General features: G+C 40.8%; 1 protein-coding gene across 1 annotated transcript in view; it reads right to left on the bottom strand.

Moving 5' to 3' along the window:
- Positions 1–4,776: 4,776 nt before the first annotated feature.
- Positions 4,777–21,621, bottom strand: part of LHFPL6 (LHFPL tetraspan subfamily member 6) — a 134,120-nt gene continuing 117,275 nt past the window's right edge. Inside the window, exons 3-4 of the mRNA XM_042838905.1 lie at positions 19,184–19,282; positions 4,777–5,838 (exon numbers count right to left, since the gene is read on the bottom strand). Coding sequence (XP_042694839.1) covers positions 5,720–5,838; positions 19,184–19,282 — 218 coding nt within the window. The 3' untranslated portion in view covers positions 4,777–5,719. The remainder of the gene's footprint in view (positions 5,839–19,183; positions 19,283–21,621) is intronic.

The raw sequence follows: 21,621 nt of genomic DNA, 5'->3' as shown, positions 1-21,621 counted from the left end.
CAGAAGCTTTCTCCCTGCTAATATGGACCTGCTTTTGGCTTCAGCTTCAGATGAGAGGTGGCTTTTCTCTGCTCTAGCGTTATTTTATCACATGCACTCTGACAAGCCCATTTGATTACTGATTTATATCCACTGTGGTGAAAGTCATGCTTGAGGCATGTTTGGAGATGATCATACTCTAGTGATGCTCAGTATGACGCACAGTGCCCTTTGAGAAGACATTTAAGGGCCACAAGATGTCCGTGTGTGATGGAGGATCCTTAACATACAATTTATCTGCAGCCAAGGAAAGAAGGCAGCAGTGCCGTGAGCCCTGATGATGCAGATATACATAATAAAGTTATTCCATATGTTCCTTTCAAATTAACATTTTCCTTGTGATGGTTTCATTTAATTTGCTCATCATAACATTGCATAGCCTAACATACTGATACTCTTAGCAGATACTCCCAGCAGACTAAAAAGCCATAAAGTTGCCAAGGTATAGAGCCTTTCCTCCCTCAAAAATTTAGAGAACATTTTGTTTCTTGGTGAGGAACATGAGAAAGGGCTACTGAGTCAAGTTTAATCCAGCAGCCATCCTTCCTGACACTGAACTTGAAACCGTGTTCCAACTTTTTCATCATTTTCTCTGATCCATCACTATTTAAATAACAATAATAAAAACACTGAATACTTACTAGGAGGCACACATTTTAAACTCTATCTGCTTAGGGTATTACGCTAAAATGTCACTTCTAAAAAAAGACACGTCTAATTTCTCCATGGTCTCTCTGAAAGGTTAAGTGTGTAGAATAGAATTAATGCTTATTTTGATGTATAGATTATCTGCCCTGTTATTCAGTTTGATATTTTTCATAGACTATTTCAAACTCTAGAATGACAGATAAATCACAGCTGCAACTGATTTATGAATTTTCTACCAAGAAAAAGCAAATAGAGGAGTTAAGCCACCTCAGAAACCAGCTAACTCTCATTTCAGAGTCAAAACATTTTTGAAGTTTGGGGTTTTTCCTCCACAAACATACATATGTGTTTTGGGAAGGAACAAATTCTATGGCACTTAGTGAAAAACTGAGTCATTTCTCAACATGTAAGTTTTGAAAAATAATGGCTTATTTTACACAAAGAACATAATGCCCTCTTAAAATCCCTTCAAGTCGTCTCATACCTCATATTTATGCAGCAAATCTCCCAGACTTAATATGTGCATGACAGAGTTTGCACTTTCAGAGAATACTGCATTAGTCCTCAGGACAAGAGGCTTGGGACTGCACACCGTGCAGTTGGGGTGACAAAAGTCCCCAGCTCTCCAGGGTTCCACTGCGAGAACTTCCTACTCAAACTGTGTCCTCCTGAATCCATTTCCAAAGATCTCACTTATTTAAATAATCTATTGCACCAAGTTCCTCCACCTCCACTTGTCTCATTCAAATTTATATATAAATTCCCTTCCACCATAGCTCATTTTTTTTTCTACCTTGCATATTTGGAGATTAGTTGATAACCATTGTTCTATATCTAGCTATGCAAAGCTAAGTGCAGAAAGGCAGCGGGGACCCAAAGTTTTATTTTCATTTGTTTTGCTGACTTGAAGCATGCATTTATCAAGAGTAAATTCTATATGACCTGCATGGTGGTTTTATATGATAAAATGACTGAATTTGCAACTGAGGGAGAAGCAGCAGTAGATGTAATTGGCACTGATTTTTGCAACGTTTTTGACACAGATTCTGTACAAAATTGAGTCACTGTATTGTCCACTGGGTGGACAATCAGCCAGGGAAAAGCCTAGTTGTATGGCAAGGCTCAGAGGGTCTTAGTTACTGGTTGTACTTTACATGGATGTCTGTGATAAGTGGGCTGTCACAGGTCTGTCTCGTGACCTGTTTGGTTTAATGGCCTTATGAATGATTTGGAGGAAGTTAAGTGCTCTCATCAAATTTGAAGATGACATCAAGACGGGGGGAGATCAGTTAATATAATACTAATATAATACTAAAACTAATACTTAAGTGCAGGGCTGCTATTCAGAAGGACTGAGGCAGACTGGGGTCACAAAATGACAGGAATCTTGTGAAATTCAGAAAGGGCAAATGCCAAGTCATGCACCTGGGAAGGAAGAAACCCCTGTGGTGATGCAGTTTGGCACTGCCAACAGAAGCAGCCATGTTTGACGTTTATTCAGTTTGGTGAAAGGTGACAGAAAGGATGGAGATGACCTCTTCTCACTGATGCTTGGTGGGAGAATGAGGCATTGGTTGTTATTTGAAACAAGAGCTGTTCAGACTGGTTATAAGGAAAAATTCTTCCCCATGAAGACAGTCTGGGAGCAGCATAGGCCACCAAGAGATGTACCATCATCAGTCTTTTAAAGGCTTTCATGATCAGATGAGATAAAACCCTGGGACGCCTGTCCCTGCTTTAAGCAGTACACTGGACTAGAGATCTCCTCAAGGTCCCTTCCCACCTGATTTGTCCTGCAGCAGCTGTCCTGTGACTTATTCTAAGGTAGCTTCTGATACTGAACAGCAGTCTGTAACCATACTTTTACTATATAGCTCCTGGATTAGGTGTGATGGGTAAAAATTGCTTCCCATGAAGTATTTCTTGGAAGCATCCTGTGACCACTGCCATCCATTTTGTGAATGAGCCTCAGAATAAAGGGTGTCCTGGAACTCAGAAAACATCAAATCACATAGGGACTGAGACTTTGAAGTAATAACGTAGTTTCTGAGGAAAAACTGTTTAAATAGTTTTAAAACAGAGCTTGATAAATTTCTATGCAGGATTACATGATACAATTGCCAGTAATGGCAGGAATAAAATTCGATAGCCTAGGAGCTTGCCTGTGTTTTCATGATTGTTTTGACAAATGAAAGGCCATGTTCCTCACCTTCAAGAACAAATAAATGGAAAATTAAACATAGTAAATATTGTAAATATTTAATTGACAATTAATATGGTGAAATTGAAAGCAGTCTTTTGTTTGGTTCAAAGTTATTGGAGTTTGTAGCTCTGATGCCTGATAGCTATAATATATGATATTCATATTCTAGAGCAAAATGACTATCAGAACAAAAATACACAAGTATGGACAAACCTAATTAAGCTGTGATTCATATCACAGCAGGTGAAGCTTATATGATAACCAGCTACAGAGCAGATGGAGCATATATCATTGGCTTGATTATTCAAAATTGGTACTTTAGTCAATTCCAAATTAAAAAGGAGATTGTATATAGATTCAAAGAAAGTCAATCATGATGTCTTGTATGGCATTGTAACAAAACAAAACAAAAAAAGTAATTTTCTTCATGAAATAAATGCATAGTTTCAGTTTCTCAATATAAATCATACCAGAATCTGACTGCAGGAGGATCTGAAACAAGATGGTATGACCTCCATGCTGCAGCAACAAGGTCAACATTAGGTCAACATAAAGGTCAACATGAAAGTAATGACTTACTTATATTTTTATAGTGATTATACTTATACAGCAAACTGCAGGTTCAGAGGAACAGAAGACATCTTTCTGCAGCTACACACCATGGAAAAGCAGCAAGAGAAATTTTCCAAGGATCCAACTCAAGCCAGGAGAACCACAGCCAACGTTGTGTTTATGCCACTCTTGGTTTTAATAAAGCATCTATCTACAATACTGTGGGGCAAATACATACTTACTGTGATAGTATATGGAATGTCACTGATTTCCACCTGCAGGTTTTGGAACAGTTTATTGAGAAGGGATGAGCCCAGAAAACTTGGAAGCAGGAGGAAAAGGTGTAGTGCTCTGCATCCTACTGCTGATGGTGCCGCAAGAAGAGCTTGCAGGGAGACAAGCTCACTTGCTGCTCCGTGACTCCATGCATGGTTGGTGTGGTTCTGACCAGAACTGCAGCTGGATGTGATGTGGCTATTATGGGCTAATCTGGGAAGGATAAGGTACAATTTTATATCCACCACACTACACTATAAAGTGAAAAATAGTATGTAGCCTATAATCAACTTTCGTAAAATCCAGTTCATCGGGGTAAGGACCGATCGGCGTAACTGACATTGCTATTTCTATGTACTTCTGAAAAGCTGCCCAGTGCAATGTACAGAGCATTGTAGAGTTTCAGAGTTACAACAGCACATATGCTGTTAACCAGCAGAACCATAACTAGTATACACACAATAGTTTTGAAACAGGCAATGACAGAAGTATCATACTGGGAAAACAGAGCAGAAAAATGAATGGCAGCAACCACAGTCAGTGCTATGACTGAAAATCCCTTAAAAATTTCCATATCTCAAATTAATATTATTTTTCTTAACGATACTAAGAGGTCTTTTTTTATTTTTAGTTTTTTAAATACAGTGCCTCATGGGGGGACTACCTCCTTTTTAGGCATTTTAGTCAGTATGGCTGCTATTAAAACAGTAAGGGTTTGTTTCAGTCAACTAAAAGGGATACCAATACTGTGTGAAATGCTGTGTCCAGGCCAGAATGGGGAAGGTCTCTGTGATGTCCTACACCATACCCAACAGCACCAAGCAAAAATGTCGGACGTGATGGCTTGATTTAAGTGCTAGCAGACATCTATCCTTAGGCTGTGCAGATGAATCCTAAATGCATGTGTTTTACAAGGAAAAAAAGATACAGTATGGTTTAAAAGCTACAATTATTTCCAAGACATTTTTTTAGATGGGGATCTAAGAAGGGAATTTCTTCATCTCATGACACAACCACAAATTGCAAGTATTGATCAAGGAAAAATTTATTTACAGAGATTTTTCAAATACAAACATAAAATAGCACATTTATATATAATTTTTTTTTTTACAAAAATGAATATTGAAATAATAAACATGGTACAGCACAATACGACATCAATGAGCTAAACATAACAGAGACAAAAATCTATGTCTGTAATAAGTTCCCTGTCAGTCTAGCATAACCAACAGAGTTCTACAGTACTGTAAGTGAAATTTTCAATGGACAGAAAAATGCCCATTTACTGCACTTCATAAAAGTACTATAGGCAATGGCTACATCTGCCAAGTTATTATGCTGCATTTTTGTAATAATGCTGAAACACAGAGGCTTAATAAAAGATCTATAGGAATGAATAAGCAGTGGCTAAATGTTTGAGGAAGAGAAATGTGGAGAGAACATACAAAATACTGATAAAGTGGCTTATTGGTCCTTTTATTAGGTGTAACGTATAGATTAAAAAGTGTTGTAACACTGAAATTTAATCCACCAAAAAGAAGTTCTAAAAAAAAAAAAAAAAAAAGAAAGAAAGAAAGAAGAATCGCACCAAAAAGGTTTTTCTCTCTAGTCATTTTGTGCCATGGTCAACATCTGTGTGTGTGCTTTTGGGAACACCGCATTGCAGGGGCATTACCCCAGCCTCCCAGCAATATCTTTTCCTCACTAATCCCGCCATAAATTGGTGCACGCAGAATGTCACAATTTGCCAAAGTGGAGTTTTCCTTGTTTACGTGGTTATATTTCTGCGGGGTGGTGAGGAGGCCCTTCCCCAGCCTGCCTGGCGGGGTGGCTTTGGTCCATGGTTCACCTTCTTCCCCTGGGCTCCCAGTGCCACCCATCAGCCCATCCTACTGAGTTTCAGAACGAAAGCACTTAAAATTTTCCTTTTTGTTGTCACTGTGGTCCAGAAGACACCTGCAGGCCCTTGTGCTTCTGGCAGCTGCCCGCACCCGGGGCTGCTCAGTAGGGATACTGCTTCTGCTTCTTGCCTGAGAAGCAGGCCAGCCAGGTGCACACCAGCATGGCTGCCGCCGCACCCCCACCTGTGCAGTAGTAAGCCCAGCCGATTTCGCAGGTTCCTGCAAGGGAAACAGAGCAAGACATGATAGGAAAGGCAGAGGCTGCTGGCTCCAAACACATGTCAGCAGTAGAGCAGGCGCCTCTCGGCCTGCCAAGCCCAAGGACAGCCCATGGTACCATTCATTGCTTTACCCTGCAGCAGAAACTTGGAGGAAGGCAGATGGGAGAACTACATAAAAGCTATTTTTTCTCCCTAAATCTCTGCTCCAGCAGTACACATTTACTGACCAAATAAATGAGCTCCCACATTTCTAAGCATATTTTCAGGACTTGTGGGTTTCCAGTTGGACTGATGCGGGACAGCAGCAGAAGCAGCAGAGTCATACCAGCTCCACAATCTCATATAATGGGACCATCTGGCAGATGTCTCCGTCTAGGAGAGGAGGATATGAAGTGACAGGCCAGGACACTGGGTTGTCAAGAGAAGGAACACAGGCTCTCTGGGCCAAAGGAGCATGATGTTGTGGAACAAATTGCACAGGGGCTTCTATGGGAGAGGAGTCCATAAACCCTACCTCTTGCCCACCCTGCCAGTAGGGTGAGCAAGCAGTGTGCACAAAGAGAAATGATGGGCAGCACACCAGTATGATAGTGACATAACAGCACAGGACTAATAGTAGCAGTAGAACAGCTGTGTGCTGGTGTAGTGGAAATGAAGATACCAGTGCATCCCAGTATTTTCACAAGTTGCCACCAAAAGCAAAACAGATCCTTGATTCACACTAAGATCAGACTTCCAGTGAATATCACATTTCATTAAAATACAAAAGGAGAGAGACTTCCCTGTTCCCACTCAATGTCTCCACTCATTACTTAAAACTTCATGGATATTTAGCCTAGTGTGTTTTCACAACGTCTTAATATGGCCTTCAATGCTTTTAAAGGGCCTTAGTATCATTATGTAAGTCAAACTCATCCACAAAAAAATGGCTCTGAGGAACCCCACAGTGAACCATAAAGTGATTGCTCTCCTTCCAGGCAACACTGCTATGACTGCCTAAGTGGCCAAGAAGGCCAATGGCATCCCAGCTTCTATCAGGGGAAGTGTTGCCAGCAGGAGCAGATAAGTGATCATCCCCATGTACTCAGCATTGGTGAGGTTGCACTTTGAGTACTGTGTTCAGTTTTGAGCTGACTGCTGCAAGAAAGACATTGAGGCTTTGCAGCACATCCAGAGAAGGGTAATGAAGCTGGTGAGGGGTCTGGAGCACAAAACTTACGAGGAGCAGCTGAGGGAAATTAGATTGTTAGTCTGGAGAAGAGGAGGCTCAGGGGAAACCTTATTGCTCTCTACAATGGCCTGAAAGGAAGTTATGGAGAGGAGGGGGTCAGCCTCTTCTCCTGCGTAACTAGCAGTAGGCCTCAAATTGGATGTCAGTAAATATTTCTTCTACAAAAGAGCGGTCAGGAGCTAGAATGGGCTGCCCAGGAAGGTAGTGGAGTCATCATCCCTGGTGGTGGAGGTGTTCAAGAAACATTTAGATGTTGAAATGAGGGACATGGTTTAGTGGGAAATATTGGTGATAGGCGGACGGTTGGACTAGATCTTGGAGGTCTTTTCCAACCTTGGTGATTCCATGATTCTATTCCTCAGGACTTCAATCAGTCCTAATAAGCATCATCACTTTGGCTTCATCATGTTGGTCATCTTGATTTCAACTGTTCTCTCTCTCCTACTGAAGTACCATCTCTCTTCACTGACCAGTATGCACTCTCAGCAATACTACACCTCCTTCCTACCTGCTGGAAACTATTCCTCCCTCCAGAGAACAGAAGGTAACAACAATTTCCACCTAGAAAAAGCTGAAACAGGTGGCACATCCATACTTTGTCCTAATGGTGTTCTTGAGGTCCAGGCTTGTGGGCTGGACGGTTATCAAGACTGCTAATCCTGCCTTAGGCACAAGATGCACAAGATGTCTGTACATTTCAACATGTCAAAAGCATTAGCATGCTTGAAGGCAAACAGCATGTCCATCAGCTGTGTGCAGGATAGTGGCAGGCCAGTCTTATAATGAGATGTGAGTGGGAGGCAACACTTATGCTCGTGTCCCTTCTGCAGACCTCAGGATGATGCCACAACATGCAGCATACTACTTATTTCATTTCTTCATAATACTCAATTTCTTTTTATTTCTATAAAAGGCTCAGTGAAACAAAGATACTTCCATAACCAGAGAATTTTAGGAGCTGAGGCCCTGGTTTGGGCTCATATTCTCTCCCCTGAATGTGCTGCAATAGAGAGAGATATTTATTTGGTTTTGTAATCTTGATGTGCTCTGTAGATTGAAACAATTCTTGGCTCCCTTACAAAAGGCCACACGGAGAATCTGACTTGCAACATAGAAGACCATCAGAAATCATGGAGAGCTGCCAAGTGCCTTGCAGTGTCCCTGGCAATGATCCTTGCCTGACTGTACAGCAGTCTCTGGATAGAACAGACCCATCTCTGGACAATTCCTTTACGTGTACACATATGTCTGTGGTTTTTGCTGGGATTTTCAAAACCAGAATTAAGCACATACCATATGTCTAAATCAACTGGATTGCTTTGAAAATGATCATGGTTATACCAGAGTTGAAAGTGATGGACTACAACTGATAGGTCTTGTGAACTGCCAAGTATTCCTAAAGCTACAAAAGAATTGTAATGGCCGCTTCAAAATTTAAAACTTTCTCATTGTGATGCTTCCAAGTAGAGAAACTAAACATTTAAACACTACTTAAAAATAGTTTAAAGATTTGCCTGCTTGCACTGCCTAAAGCTGTGACCTACATGGAATATAGTGAAGTAAATTTGACCTTTGCATGATGTGATTTCAACTTCTGTGCATTGGTCATTGGAGAGAAGAAGAGTGCACCTAATTCATATTAAGGACTGTTTAATTAGTATCAAAGATGTGTCTAACAAATACACCATGCACATACAGTCTTGGATGAGGAAAATAGCATCTATTTCTTCATACCATGCTCCATTTACTCTAAGGATCACTGTCCTACTTAGTGCTCTGAGGCAAGGCAGGCAGTCCCTTAATCTAACAAATGCAATCTACTTCACAGGTGTGAGCTGGGTCAAGATGAACAAATATAAGAATGGGAGAGTGCAGAACAATGGATGAAAGAGCAGGAAGGCTGACCTTTGCGCAATAATAACAAAGCAATAAACCTGGCCATTATTTCCAGCCTGTGTCAGGAGCAATGGGAGGCCTCAGACAAAACAGCTTGATCTCTACTTGCATGATGCTGAGCAGAACAGCATTTCAAGCTATTTCAAGTGCAGAAGAAGCGCCTGCAGCAGGGAAGGTGTCTGAGGGCATAGAACTTAGTCATACTTTTCATTTTAAGTAGAGGTAAGTTCATAGATTAGTACAGCTATAAGGCCAGAGAGAATCTATTCTAAAAGTACTTGTTGAAATGAGAGATTGCCTAAACTGCATAGCTACATGTCAAACTGAAAATATACTACCCTTATTGTGCAAGGAAAAAAAATAATGTTAATGTTTCTGCATTAATGTTCTCATTTTACTATGTGTATGTGCTATTTTAATCCCCTACACCCTCAAGAAAAATGAGTGGTTGCCAATAATTGGGCAAATTAACTGCAGTTTAAATTGCAGAGTTGTTTTTGTTTCACTTTGATATTAAACTATCAATTTATAAGAAACATGAAGCTTTATAAAAAGTAGGATTAATAAGTAATTAAATATAGTACCAAATGGAAAGATATACACCTATCAAAATGCTTTATCATAGCAAAGATAGACTGCTTTCTAGCATTTTATTTTTTACAAATCAGTTACTATTACTTGTTAATTAGATACAACTAATTATTAATTACTAGTTTTTATAAATATTGCAATAAGAGGTGCTGTAGAATAATCCTTTCTCATGTTCAACCTTTATTGTACGGACATCAGTGCAACTAACCACGTATTCAGAGGAAAGCAAATGATTAAAAGCTCTACAGAACTGGGCTTGAATTTGACCATCAAGAGGGGCACTTTGCTTTCACACAGCCCAGAATATTAAACATCAGAATTATTGCAGTGCAGTTTCCCTTTTTTGAAATTAACGTCAAATCACTAGTATGAAGAGCAACTCTACCTAATTACATGATAGAATTAAATAAATGCAATTTTGTAAATCTTCACATACACAGAAAAGGTGTTGTTTTCATCAAGAGTGCAGAGAAATATATACGTGTAGAAATGTGCCAGGGGTGTGCGGAGATGCATGCAAGAATGTGTACCTGTTCCTGCACATAAGATGGGCTGATCTTGTTTCATGCCAAAGTAAACTCCCCACCAACTGAAGTGCTCTTCTGGCTGACACAGATGATACGCACCACAGCAACTCCCTCCTCTGCATGGAAGTGTTGTTGCTCTTTACTAATCAGTCTTTACCTAGCAGATCAGTATGGAGGAGAAAATGTGAGCTGCGGTTTTGGTTTTTTTATTAATTCTGGAAAGGAAAGCATTACTAATTGGAGCTCTTGCCTTCCAGTGGCTCAGTGAAGTAGAACCATCCAAGTCAGCTCTGGTGAAACTGGCATTATGAACTCTCTTTTCACATTTGAGATAGGCAGTAAGAGAGTGTCAGGATTAACTGTGAAATCAGACAATCACAGACTTTGCAGCTATAGGGCTTGTTGGCCACTTTCCAAGCAAACAAAAGGAGGGAAGAGTAGCAATATCATGCTCCTCTCCTTTGTAAAAGGACTGAAAGACATTGCAGTCCCCGAGGATAAAGGACAAAAGTGAGGTGAACGAGGACAGCACCAAAGAAGGACTCAGCAGAAAGATATCCCATAGAATATAAAACAATATTTGCTAAATTGAAAGACTTCAGTGAATGTGAAAGGCTAGTGTTGCAATGATGGAAGGGATTGTTCACAAAAACTTCCATGCCTCTTCCTGATCTCCAACGTAATCCTCAAGGCCGTGAAATGCGACCTCTGTTCCCCTCCCCTGCTCCAATATGTAAGGCAAATAAAGATTAAGAGAAATTTGGGAGTGAGAGAACTTTGGCAACGGGAACCTTGTGGATACTTGATCTCCTGTGGAGCTGTGCCAGGATCCAGTTGCTAAAACTGAATTTTACCAGGATTTGTACTTCTGATGTCTTATAAAAAAAACACACAGTTATCAAGGTCCTGGAAATAACATATGTTGTTCATCTAAAATAACAATAATTGGCACTTATGGAAACTATCCAGAATATGAAAGTGTCTTGGATGCAAATTTGTTAATTGCAAGACTTAGTATCTTAAATATTTGCACCTTATTTACTGTTAATGTCGGGGCTATCTCGAGCTTTCAGCCTGCTAGTATTTGGCAGGCTCTAAACAGTTAATCCTAAGTACAGCCTGTTTTCCAAGATGAAGGAAAAAGGGTTTCAGATTTACCCACACTGAAGAATACAAATAATATACCTCCAAAAATAAAAGATACAATTCCTACTTGCAAAAACTTGTGCAAGAACTCTAATTAACAGTTTCATATCAGAGTCCTGTACTACAGGGGAATGTGAATTCCTGTAATCAATCAGGGTGCTAGAAATAGTAATCAAAGAAGAAACCAAAAAATGTGATGTTAAGGGGTATATAGGGATTTAGAGATACAAAAGCCACAAATGAATGTAAAAGACAATCAGCTAATTAATAGGAAGGCACAATTATTTTGAAACAAAGCCAAGATAAATTGAATAGCTGAAGAATATTTTTCTTGACAGCTACACAATGAAAAAACATCATTTGAAATCACCTACAAAAGCAGGGGAAGAAGTCAAAACTTGGAATGCATCCAGAAAGGATTAAAGTAGTTATGTGAAACAAAGAAAGTATGCTATGTAAGGTAAATCTGCAGCTGAACAAACAGCACAATACACAATGATCAATTTGGTGAAGGTGTTTTCTTTTTGTCTACTGTATGGATCAGACTTTCCAAAGGCCTTTTCAAAAATATATTATTTCTTACATGTGTAGAGATCCAGCTATTTTGGTTAATTATAACTGGTCAAATCAATTGCATGAGTATTTTGATTCGTCATAGAGTCCTAGAATGGCTTGGGTTGGAAGAAAACTTAAAGCTCACCCAGTTCCAATCCCCTGCTATGGGCAGTGCCACCAAGCAGCTCAGGCTGCCCAGGGCCCCATCCAACTTGGCCTTGAGTGCCTCCAGGGTTGGGGCATCCACAGCTTTTCTGGGCAGCCTCATGAAGTCCAAAGTGTAAAGGTGGCAAAAGAAGCAACAACTTTGAAGTTGTTCAGCTCTGCTGTTTGCAGACACTCCCATGGCAAAATCCTTCTTTCTTTGATAGATTGCTTAATTTTGTTTAATCAAATCTTAAATTTGCTGCATGAATTTATTGTGAAACAGCAAAGGAGAAACAGGTGGATGTTTGGACTGGATGATATCAGAGATCTTTTTCAACCTTAATGACTCTGTGATTCTATAAAATATCTTGTGACAATTACAATGTTCAAAATCCCAAGAGTAAATAGCTCATGTACTACTAAACAGGAGCTCTCCCAGACCATTGGAAAAAGTCAGCAGAAAACTCACTTAGTGTATAAAATGAAATTAATTTCATCTCTCCCTGGACATTCACAATGCAGAAATCCACACTGGATTAGTTCCCCAGACTGCCTCTGGAGACAGTGGATAGAAAAAGAGTGATGCATTTCATTTTAAGGTAGTCATCTAAAGTATACTGGGTGGACCCTAGTCTAGTAGTACCTAGTTTTAATCCCTTTATTTGTGAAGGGATCCCAAATAACAAGTTTAGATGCCCTTTTCTAGTAATAATGAGCAAGAGGCACTTGCTCTGAGGTGGTCTGAATCCCCTTCTGGTTGTTCCTCCTTGCCTCCCTTGACTCCAGAGGGTTCTTGCATAGTCTAACTCTGGCAACAAAGGTAGGTTAGACAGGATATTTGTGGTCCTTGAGATAGTCACAGAAGTCTTGCAAAGAAATAAGAATGAAAGATAACTAGATAGCACCAAAGAGGAAATGTTTCTTGATGAAACAACTCTCTTTACTAGCACAAAAGCTGACTCATTCATTTATCTATGAGCTTAGCAGCTGCAGCTCAGGCACGCTTATAAAAACTGTGCTTGGCCCCCATAAAATCTCTGAGCTGCGCGAGGGAATCTGTGAACAAAGCAACCAGCTTTCTCAGAAGGATTGCTCATAAAAATAGAGCTATAAAGCCTTTGCCTTTAATAGGATTCTAATAAATTGTCCTCCCCTCTAACCACTTTCCTTGATAGTTTTGGCACTGTATGTCAACGCTCAGCCAGATGTTGAGATGATGCCACCTAAGGCCAATAAACTAGTTGACAAAGCTTGTTTTAATGTTCACTGCTTTCTGTGAGGGTTTTTTTTTTAATTTTTTATGTTGTTGTTTTAGTAACTGCAGTTTGCTTTTAGAGATCATTTACTCTGATATTTCTCTAGCAAAAATAATTATCAAGTCAACAGCTGTCTTTAAGATATTTGAAGTCCTTTAAAAATGATAGAAGGGAACCTTAATAATAATGATATTTGGAAACAAATATCCTTCTGCAGAGAAGTTTCTGAGATCTTCTGAGGACAATTCAGCTGATAGTTAAGATCAGGGTGGGAGTCAGCCTGTGAAGTTGCTCTCCATACAGACACGTTCGCCAGGGGAGCCCTCTCCCAGCAGCTCAAAACATGGGAGGGAAAATGAAGGTGCATGTTTGCAGCCATCTGCTTGGGTTGCTTTGGCTGCTGCTGCATCAGACTTCCCTATGCGTGATGATCAGCAATGGAGCGTGACAGCTGGAGGACACGAAACAACAGGAGAGGATCTTGTGGGACTTTGTAGAAGAAAGAGGGAAGGGGATGTTCCCAGGCTCAGAAGGATGGCATGAACTCAAACAAGCACAGAAGGCATGTCAGGCAGGCTGTGGCAGCATCCACAGGGTGGGTAGGCAGGGCATGGCGTGCCTACAGCCAGACCTGAGTCCTGCCAGCACTTACTGCCAGATCTGTGATTTTCACCACCTTTATTAGCAAATAAAAGCATCATGAAACTCAAAGATAAGCCCTGAAAGTAGTTTGAACAGCAAATAGCGATCCTTCTGTGTGGGATCTTCCTTAGCACAAATGATCACCAGTGGAAAATAAAACAGATCTATGGCATATACAACATAAAGAGTAATGTCTCATAAAAAGAGGTGGGATATCAAAAATTCAGGCTAAACCCTGGCTGCCTAGCACACTGCATTTTCTCAAAGGGAGACTATACTTTATTTTATTTTTTTCCCATACAGTTCAACTTAAAATTTGAGGTTTCTCTTAAATGAAGTGTCTTCATTCTTTCAGGTTAATATCATTTCATACCTCTGGTGGTAGGGGAGTGGCAGCTAGAGGTGAGATGAAATTTCCTAAGGCACCTAAAATGGCATGAGTCTTCAACGTTTAAACAAGTGAATCTCACTCTAGATAAGCATTTTGCTGTTTGGGCATTTGGGTATTGCTCATGTGTTGCTGTTTTACCAGATGCCAACCAAGGCTTGATTTTATGAATTATGCTGAACATGTCCTGTCCTCTCCGACACTTTCTGTGGGATTTAGCTGTCTCCACACCCATTGCAACAGAGATGAGCATGAAACAACTGAGGAACCTCTGCATGGGCATCAAGGGAAACTGATGGCCTGAAATAAAGTCTCTTCTTGAGTTTAGACATTCAACCCCAATGCTAACGTAAACTCACATATAAACTCACACCAGCATAGTCTTAAAAAAGCATTCAAGTTCAGAAGGCTTCCTATCAAAGTAGGAGTTTTGCAAAATGTAGATGCTTTTTCATATATCTGGTGCAGTCTTCACTTTAATGCAGACTCACTTGAATGTTCATTCCCTCGCTTTAAAAAATTTCCTGCTTAAAAAGAAGTATTTTTTTTGAGCTGTTATTCTTGTGTGGTACAGTCAGAAATGAAAACAAAACAGGATATTAGCCTCTCAAGCTCAGCAAAATTGAACGAGGAAATTGCCAGCAAGTTCCTTTAGCAGGCCACAAGATTCTGCAGATCTGACTCACATTCACACCCTTCGGTCAGCAGCTGTGTACTGCTGAGGATGATGTGCCACAGCAGTGCTGTTCTGAATGGGCTCACGGGTGACTCCGGTGCCTACATAATGCAGCATAACAGCAACAGCTTGCGTGGTGACAAGAGATGATGACTGTGAGCCTTTCTCAGGGATTTGGTAAAACAGAAAGGCAGTCAAATTATCATGTGTACTGGTATTTTTGTAACTCCAGTCTCTATCTAAGGTAATGATAATTAGACAAAAGACTTTCAGTCAGTCACTTGACTGATATGATATGAGTTTAAAACGTGACCATCCTTTTCCTCTCACCCTTATTTATTATTATTATTGCCACCCTTGTAGGAGTTTCCAGCCTAAAAATAGCAGAAGAAGAATTCTCTGCTTCAGAGACTGATGTTTCGGTGGGAACTCAGCTGCACCCATGATCTTAGATGGCCACAGTATGGAACGGGTCCCCAGTGCCTACATACAGGTCTCACCAGATCACAGGGACTTGAGAATCGTAACAGACATCTGGAAATACCACAACAACCTTGCTGCAACAAGGTTTACTAGGAATCATTGGTCATAGTCCTAGTTTATCATTGTGTTTTTTTCACTGTGGCAAAAACAGATTGGTAGAGATGAGCAGACAGCAGGTCCTTCTATGGGTGTGCCAGTCTGTCTATTTACAGAGGTTACTCCTCTCCTCATTAGCAAAACAGCTCATCTATTGAACGCAATTTAATCAACAAATGGGGTTATCCTTGGCAGGGTATCCTCAACTGAAGAATGACTCTCCTTTGTAGAGATCAAATTGTACAAACACTTTTATTTGATCAAAAAATTAGACCAATTAAATGCACATTTGCTAAGTAAACCATTTGGATGTAGTTCACTTAAAAAAAAAATAATCAAATGAATATCCAATGTTAAAGAGAGCAGCAAACCAGTGGGCATGTCACAATGTCAGCTCAGTTTTCTAGAAGAGAATATCCTAATCCACTTATACATAAACAAAAATCCTGCAGCCTTTTTATGTATTTCCTCCAGATAGACACAAAAATGTGTTTGTTTGATGGGTGCAGAGGAAGGGGTCTCATCTTCACAATCTGGGCTATCTCACCACTATTTAGAAAGCCTATCACTCTAAAGCCTTTTCAGAATGCATGAAGAGATAGAGAATAACATCTTATTTAGCACACCCACTAAGGATTAGGCTTTTTATGGGTTCTTAGCATCACTATTTATTTCTTCTATCTAGTTATGAGCATGTTACAGAGGTTATTTTGTCAAGCCATTTTCATTTAATAGCTAATTTTGAAACGTTTCTGGTTAGCATTACATTTTAGGTAGCACAATTCCCCTGCTTCACAAGTGAGTTCTTGCAGTCCCTTCTCTGCTCCTTCCTCTTGTCCTTCTCATCCTCTTATGATGTAAATGCAGCTCCTGGTTTATTTTTTTCAACCTTCAATATCAAGATTCTTTTCATTTTGCAGGTCCCCAGAAAATCTTACCAGTTGCTGAACCCCTATCTTTACTGGCTCTGTGGTCAAACCTGGTGAGCTTTGAGCCTCCTTTACTAAAATGCATATTCACCATGGCCCACTTTATCCTGATCAGCATCCCTTTGAACATCCTCCCCTTTGAAAGTAACCACATGCACCGAATGAGGATCCTGTTGCCATTCTTAGCAGCACACATGGCAGCAGGAGGAGCAAGACTAGCACTCCATTGCCACCATTTACCCCACCAGCCCAGGGCTCATGGCAGCTTACCTTTCGCAGGGGCAGATTAGGAATGCAGTGCATGTATGTGTGGTTCTTGAGGCAACTCATTTCACAGACTCAGAAATAGAAAGCATATCATTGCAGCTTAATCAAATTAAATATTCAAATGAAAGAAATAATTACTAAAATTTGTCTTGAGACTGGGTGAGATTAAGTCTTTGAAACATCATTTTTGTTCTGCTGGCTATAATGAGTAAACTAGTCTCTAATGATGCAGAAAAGACTGGAGGGTTTCGGTTATCACCAATGGAGAGATATATATCAAATGAGATGAGCAGTGTGGCCATTAAAAAGCCCTTGGACAGTACCTCTGCCTTACAAATGACTTTGATAACAGCATCAACAAGGCACTGACATTAACTTAAAAAAATCCTAGACACACATTTAAATTCACTGCCAGTCTATATGGAAAAGAAATAGTTCAGTGGCAGAGCTGCCTGGTGAAAATTACTACATCGGGTTTCAGCTCTCATTATAATCTGTTAATTAATGTGTTAACACAAGATTCCTGAAGATCAGCAAGACCAGCACTGCCATCAAGTCTAGGCATGCAAAACACATGCCCTGCACAGGTCCAGAAAATACAATAGGAGTACACATCTTCACAGCTAACATTGTATGTCCCCTGTTCACGGTCTTTATGTATACCAGGAGGAAAAGCTGAAATCTTTCATGTGGATTCCTTCACTGTTTTAAATGGGGAAACGGCTCAATTTATGGAAATAAATGAATGGGTCAAGAATCAGATGTAGAAGGTGGTCTTGGCTGTAAGCACAACTGTATTTAAGGTCATAGTTTCATAGAATCATGGACTCATTAAGGTTGGTAAGGATCACTAAGATCATCTAGTCCAGCTGTCATCCCCTTACCGCAGCGTGTTCCTCAGTGGCACAGTTTGAAGCTGCCTAAGTGGATTTTCAGAAAAATAACCAGGAATAGTAACACTTTTCTGCACCCTGAAGAGAGCAGTGACTGAAGCCTGGGAAGGGGCAGGCTGTCAGGAGCTACAAGTAGGCACTGCAGGAGCAACCTTTCATGCCATTTCATGCTTGGCATGCATGCACCCATGAGAGGCCAAATGGGCTGGTGAGGAACCGATCCAGACTTCTGGAAAGGACCGACTAAAACCAAATCCAGCTTTTCCTGGCAACAGCTGCTATCCTCTTGGCTTTTCTACTGTATTCACTTTCCATGGATCCAGGAATCTGTGAGATACTATTTTTCTGCTAGTAAACTACATGTTTGCGTTCGCATAGCTATCACATGCATATTTTTCAAGTATTAAGTGCAAATAAAAAAAATTTTAAAAACTGCAGGAACTTTTTATACTTCATTGAAAGAAAATAATAGTACAGAAGGATATTAAAGTTCAGAAAACAAGGTAAAGCTTCTAGGGCACATTACACATCCCCTGGATCCCCTGGGTGACTTCCAAATCATAGAATCATAGAATGTTTTGGGTTGTAAGGAACGTTAAAGAACATCTGGCTCCAATCCCAACACCATGGACCAGGACACCTTCTCCTAGCTGGAAGAAACATCTGTCACATAGATTTTGCTCACTGTTCTTTGCACTGGAGTTACTGAGAGGCTTCTACGAGCCACGCACGCACAGCTATGGAAAGTTTCTAACAGCAGCCACAAGGCTTAGTTCATAGTGTCTGGGAATGGGGAGCTGTGTGAATGCTTTCTTGGAAACTGGAGCTCAGTGTGCATAGATGTGGGATGCTCAGTCTCTCCTGCTCCTGCAGGAAGATTGCAGATCCCCTTCTTTCTCAAGTAATGCAGGACTAGAGAGCACTTCAGAGTAGGAGAGCAGCAGCCACATTCATCCTTCTAGCTTAACAAGGATCTGCACATTCATTCAAACATCAGATCCCAATCATCTACACTATCTCCCTGCTGGTTGCCTGTTCTCTGTCACTCCAGTGATCTCTCTAGAGGTGACTCGTTCTGAACTGTGTGGTTGTGAGCCCAGCTTCACTGCATTTTTGGCTCTCATTTAGTGTCAGCACAGACATTGCTGGTTGCTTGCCTGTGAAAAGGCAGTCACAGGGAACAGGAGTTGTTTACTATCTTCCCAAGGTTGTGTATAACCAAAACCATATTCCCAAGCTTGGATTAGAAGGCCACAGGCATGCCAGACTTCAAAGACCACTAACTGCTCTCCTTGTGGATTACCCCAACCTGTGACACGATGACCCTGCGTACCCTGCCAGGATCTCTTGGAGTGTTCACTCACATATTGTAAGACTACTCCATCTGACGTCTTAAATATAAATACACGTACATTCACTTATTGTATTTTATAATATTCTGCTGGAAAATATTTTCAGGAAACCACCCTGCCTTAGCACTACATCAGAAACACACAATATGAGTACCCTATTCTACAAAACTGGGTTACTCCTCCAAACCTGCATTCAGATATTCATTTGCTTTCATGGACAGTGGACAGAAGAGTATAATGCAACTGAAACACTCTGATGGAAACTCACCCAATTCAAACTGGTTGGAAAGGTTGCCACAGGTTTGTCTGACTTCTTCACTGTCCCATCCAAGAGGATAGAGAGCACAACCAGAGCCAATCAACAGACCTACGGAGGGAAGAGAGAGAAGTTTACACAAGCAATTTCCATTAGCTTAAACACAGGCTAGAAGTCAAGCTGCCACTGAGGAATCTTAGATTTAAAAAGCAGCAATTTTTATCCTGAAAACAGTAGGAAATCATTTAATCTTGTATTGCTGCATTCTGGTTTTCCAGCTGCTTAGTGTGCTGGAGGTAGCTGGGGTGGCTCAGCACCAGATGCCAGCCTCAGCTTCTGAAGCTGCTACCCAGGAGCTTTTAAACTCCCCTTTGACTCTGCTGAACTGCTACATGCACTGCTTGGAAAGCTCAACACAGGGTTAAACAAAAGCTGTGTTAATCACAGCATTTACAAGCTGATTGCTTCTGATTAATTAAAACAACAATCAACCAGGGTCTATCATGGTTCCAGCAGGAGAAAGTAAACTGACAGTTGTGCTAATCCCTTGTCATTTTCTTTTGTTTTTCACCGCTTCAAAAGCCAAGGAAGAGCGATTTCATGTCACCTGATCAATTCATACCACAGGTACATGCTGTACATTTTCTTTGTATTATTTCAGCAAAAACAACAGAGCTCTTGAGCCATTCCATCTGTAATTGTGTTTGGCTTAACATTCACAGCACACTTTCTTTCTCCAGTCCTCACACTGTCCAAAACAGATATGCTTGAGCTAAGCAAGCCCTTTTGCAAGATCTTGCTGGGAATCATCCAATGGGCCATGATTATTTTGTAGAAGTGGCATTTTTATCATATTGCATTCTCAGCTGTCATGACAGCAGCTGCCCAAGAGCAGGTGTAGCTGTCAAAGATCTGTTTGTTTGTTTTTTTTTTAACAAGGACAGCCAAGAGAGAATAACTATATGTGTGCTAAATCATATAATTCTACCACCTTTGTCTCAGATCTTCTGTATAAGACTGGAAACAAATCACTACGTAAATAACAGACTGGGTGCTATTTGAAGGATGAAAAGGCAGACAAGACCACAGAAAGTTGGCAGCGTGGATTTTCAGCAGTACCTTTTACCTGTTAAGTAGACTGGGACAGGGTTTCAACTCCTACAGCCATTGCTGGCAAGCTTTGGGCAAGTCCCTTGGCCTCCTACCACCTCACTTTTCTTCTCCTGACAATAAGAATAAAGGCAACGTGGTTGCTGGCAAAGTGCCTCTGTTATTATGCTCCTACTGCAGCAAAGCCCTGGGTGTGATGGCAGAGGCCCTATGGATGTCACACCTGTCTGCTAAGAGTCCAGAGAGTGATTCTGACTCAGAGCCTGGGCTTAGCTGTGCATTTCTACAGCCTCTATCCTCACGATACCTCAATTTTTTATACTGCTGACACTCCCGTAAGATACAAAAATCACTTCTTTATATTCTTGACTTGCTTGAAGATGCAAAGAAGCTTTATCTCACCTTTCTCCACATGTTTTGATGCTCTTAGCACCTTAGCTGTAACCAAAGGAACAGTAGCCCCTCCAAGCACACCTGTTACTGTTCAGGGCCCAGTGTTCACTCCTCCTTAGATCTTCTTGCTACTCTAGTTTACTTCTTTCCCTTATTCAACAGACATTGCCTGTTCCTCTCTCCATCCCTACACAGCGTAACAGAAAATAAATCATTGAGGCAACCCCTCTCAAGTGGAACATTTACTCAGTAGCTGTGAAGGCAGAGCAGCAATTGAGGCCACATGAATGCTAGACCTTTCAGGACTTTGCTTGGCCTAGATGTGGTTGCTTCTAATCTTCTCACTACCAGCTCCCACAGTATCATCTGATTTTTTTCCCCAGGGCTGCAGAGCTGACAGAAGCTGGTAGAATCCATGTAAATGAGAGTGCCTTCTCATTAAGTTCTCTGGAAGGATGTTTCTCACACAAGAGAACTTAGGCCTCTTATTAACAAATATAGACTCAAAACTGTTAAAGACAGCTTAAGATTTTTGCAGAAATACATAACTGATTCTCATGTGCACTGCTAAAGCAAGAAGGTCACTGCGAAGCAATTACAGCATAGCTGATGTGCTAGGAGTGGGCAGGACCTACAGGGCAAGAAGGAACTTCACTACTGATGATAAGGAAGTCTGGGGAAGACAGAATGAGCTCATGAACATGAAAGGCAGTTGATGGACAGTGTTATCCCCATGTTGGCCATGACACAGAATCATGGAATTACAGAATCATTAAGGTTGGAAAAGACCACTAAGATCACTAAGTCCAACATGTGATCCAACGTGCTGCATCTGCATGGCTCTTGAACACCTGCAGGGGCAGTAACATCCCATAGGCTGCCTGGTAATATCCAAGCAGACCAGCTCAGAAAGCTGCATGACTGTGTGCATACAATGGTGCGGATCT

Source organism: Centrocercus urophasianus, unplaced genomic scaffold (assembly GCF_019232065.1).
Source record: "Centrocercus urophasianus isolate 14NV4802_14NV808 unplaced genomic scaffold, USGS_Curo_1.0 seq_9, whole genome shotgun sequence".
Taxonomy (NCBI): domain Eukaryota; kingdom Metazoa; phylum Chordata; class Aves; order Galliformes; family Phasianidae; genus Centrocercus; species Centrocercus urophasianus.
This window is presented reverse-complemented; position numbering and strand designations above follow the sequence as displayed.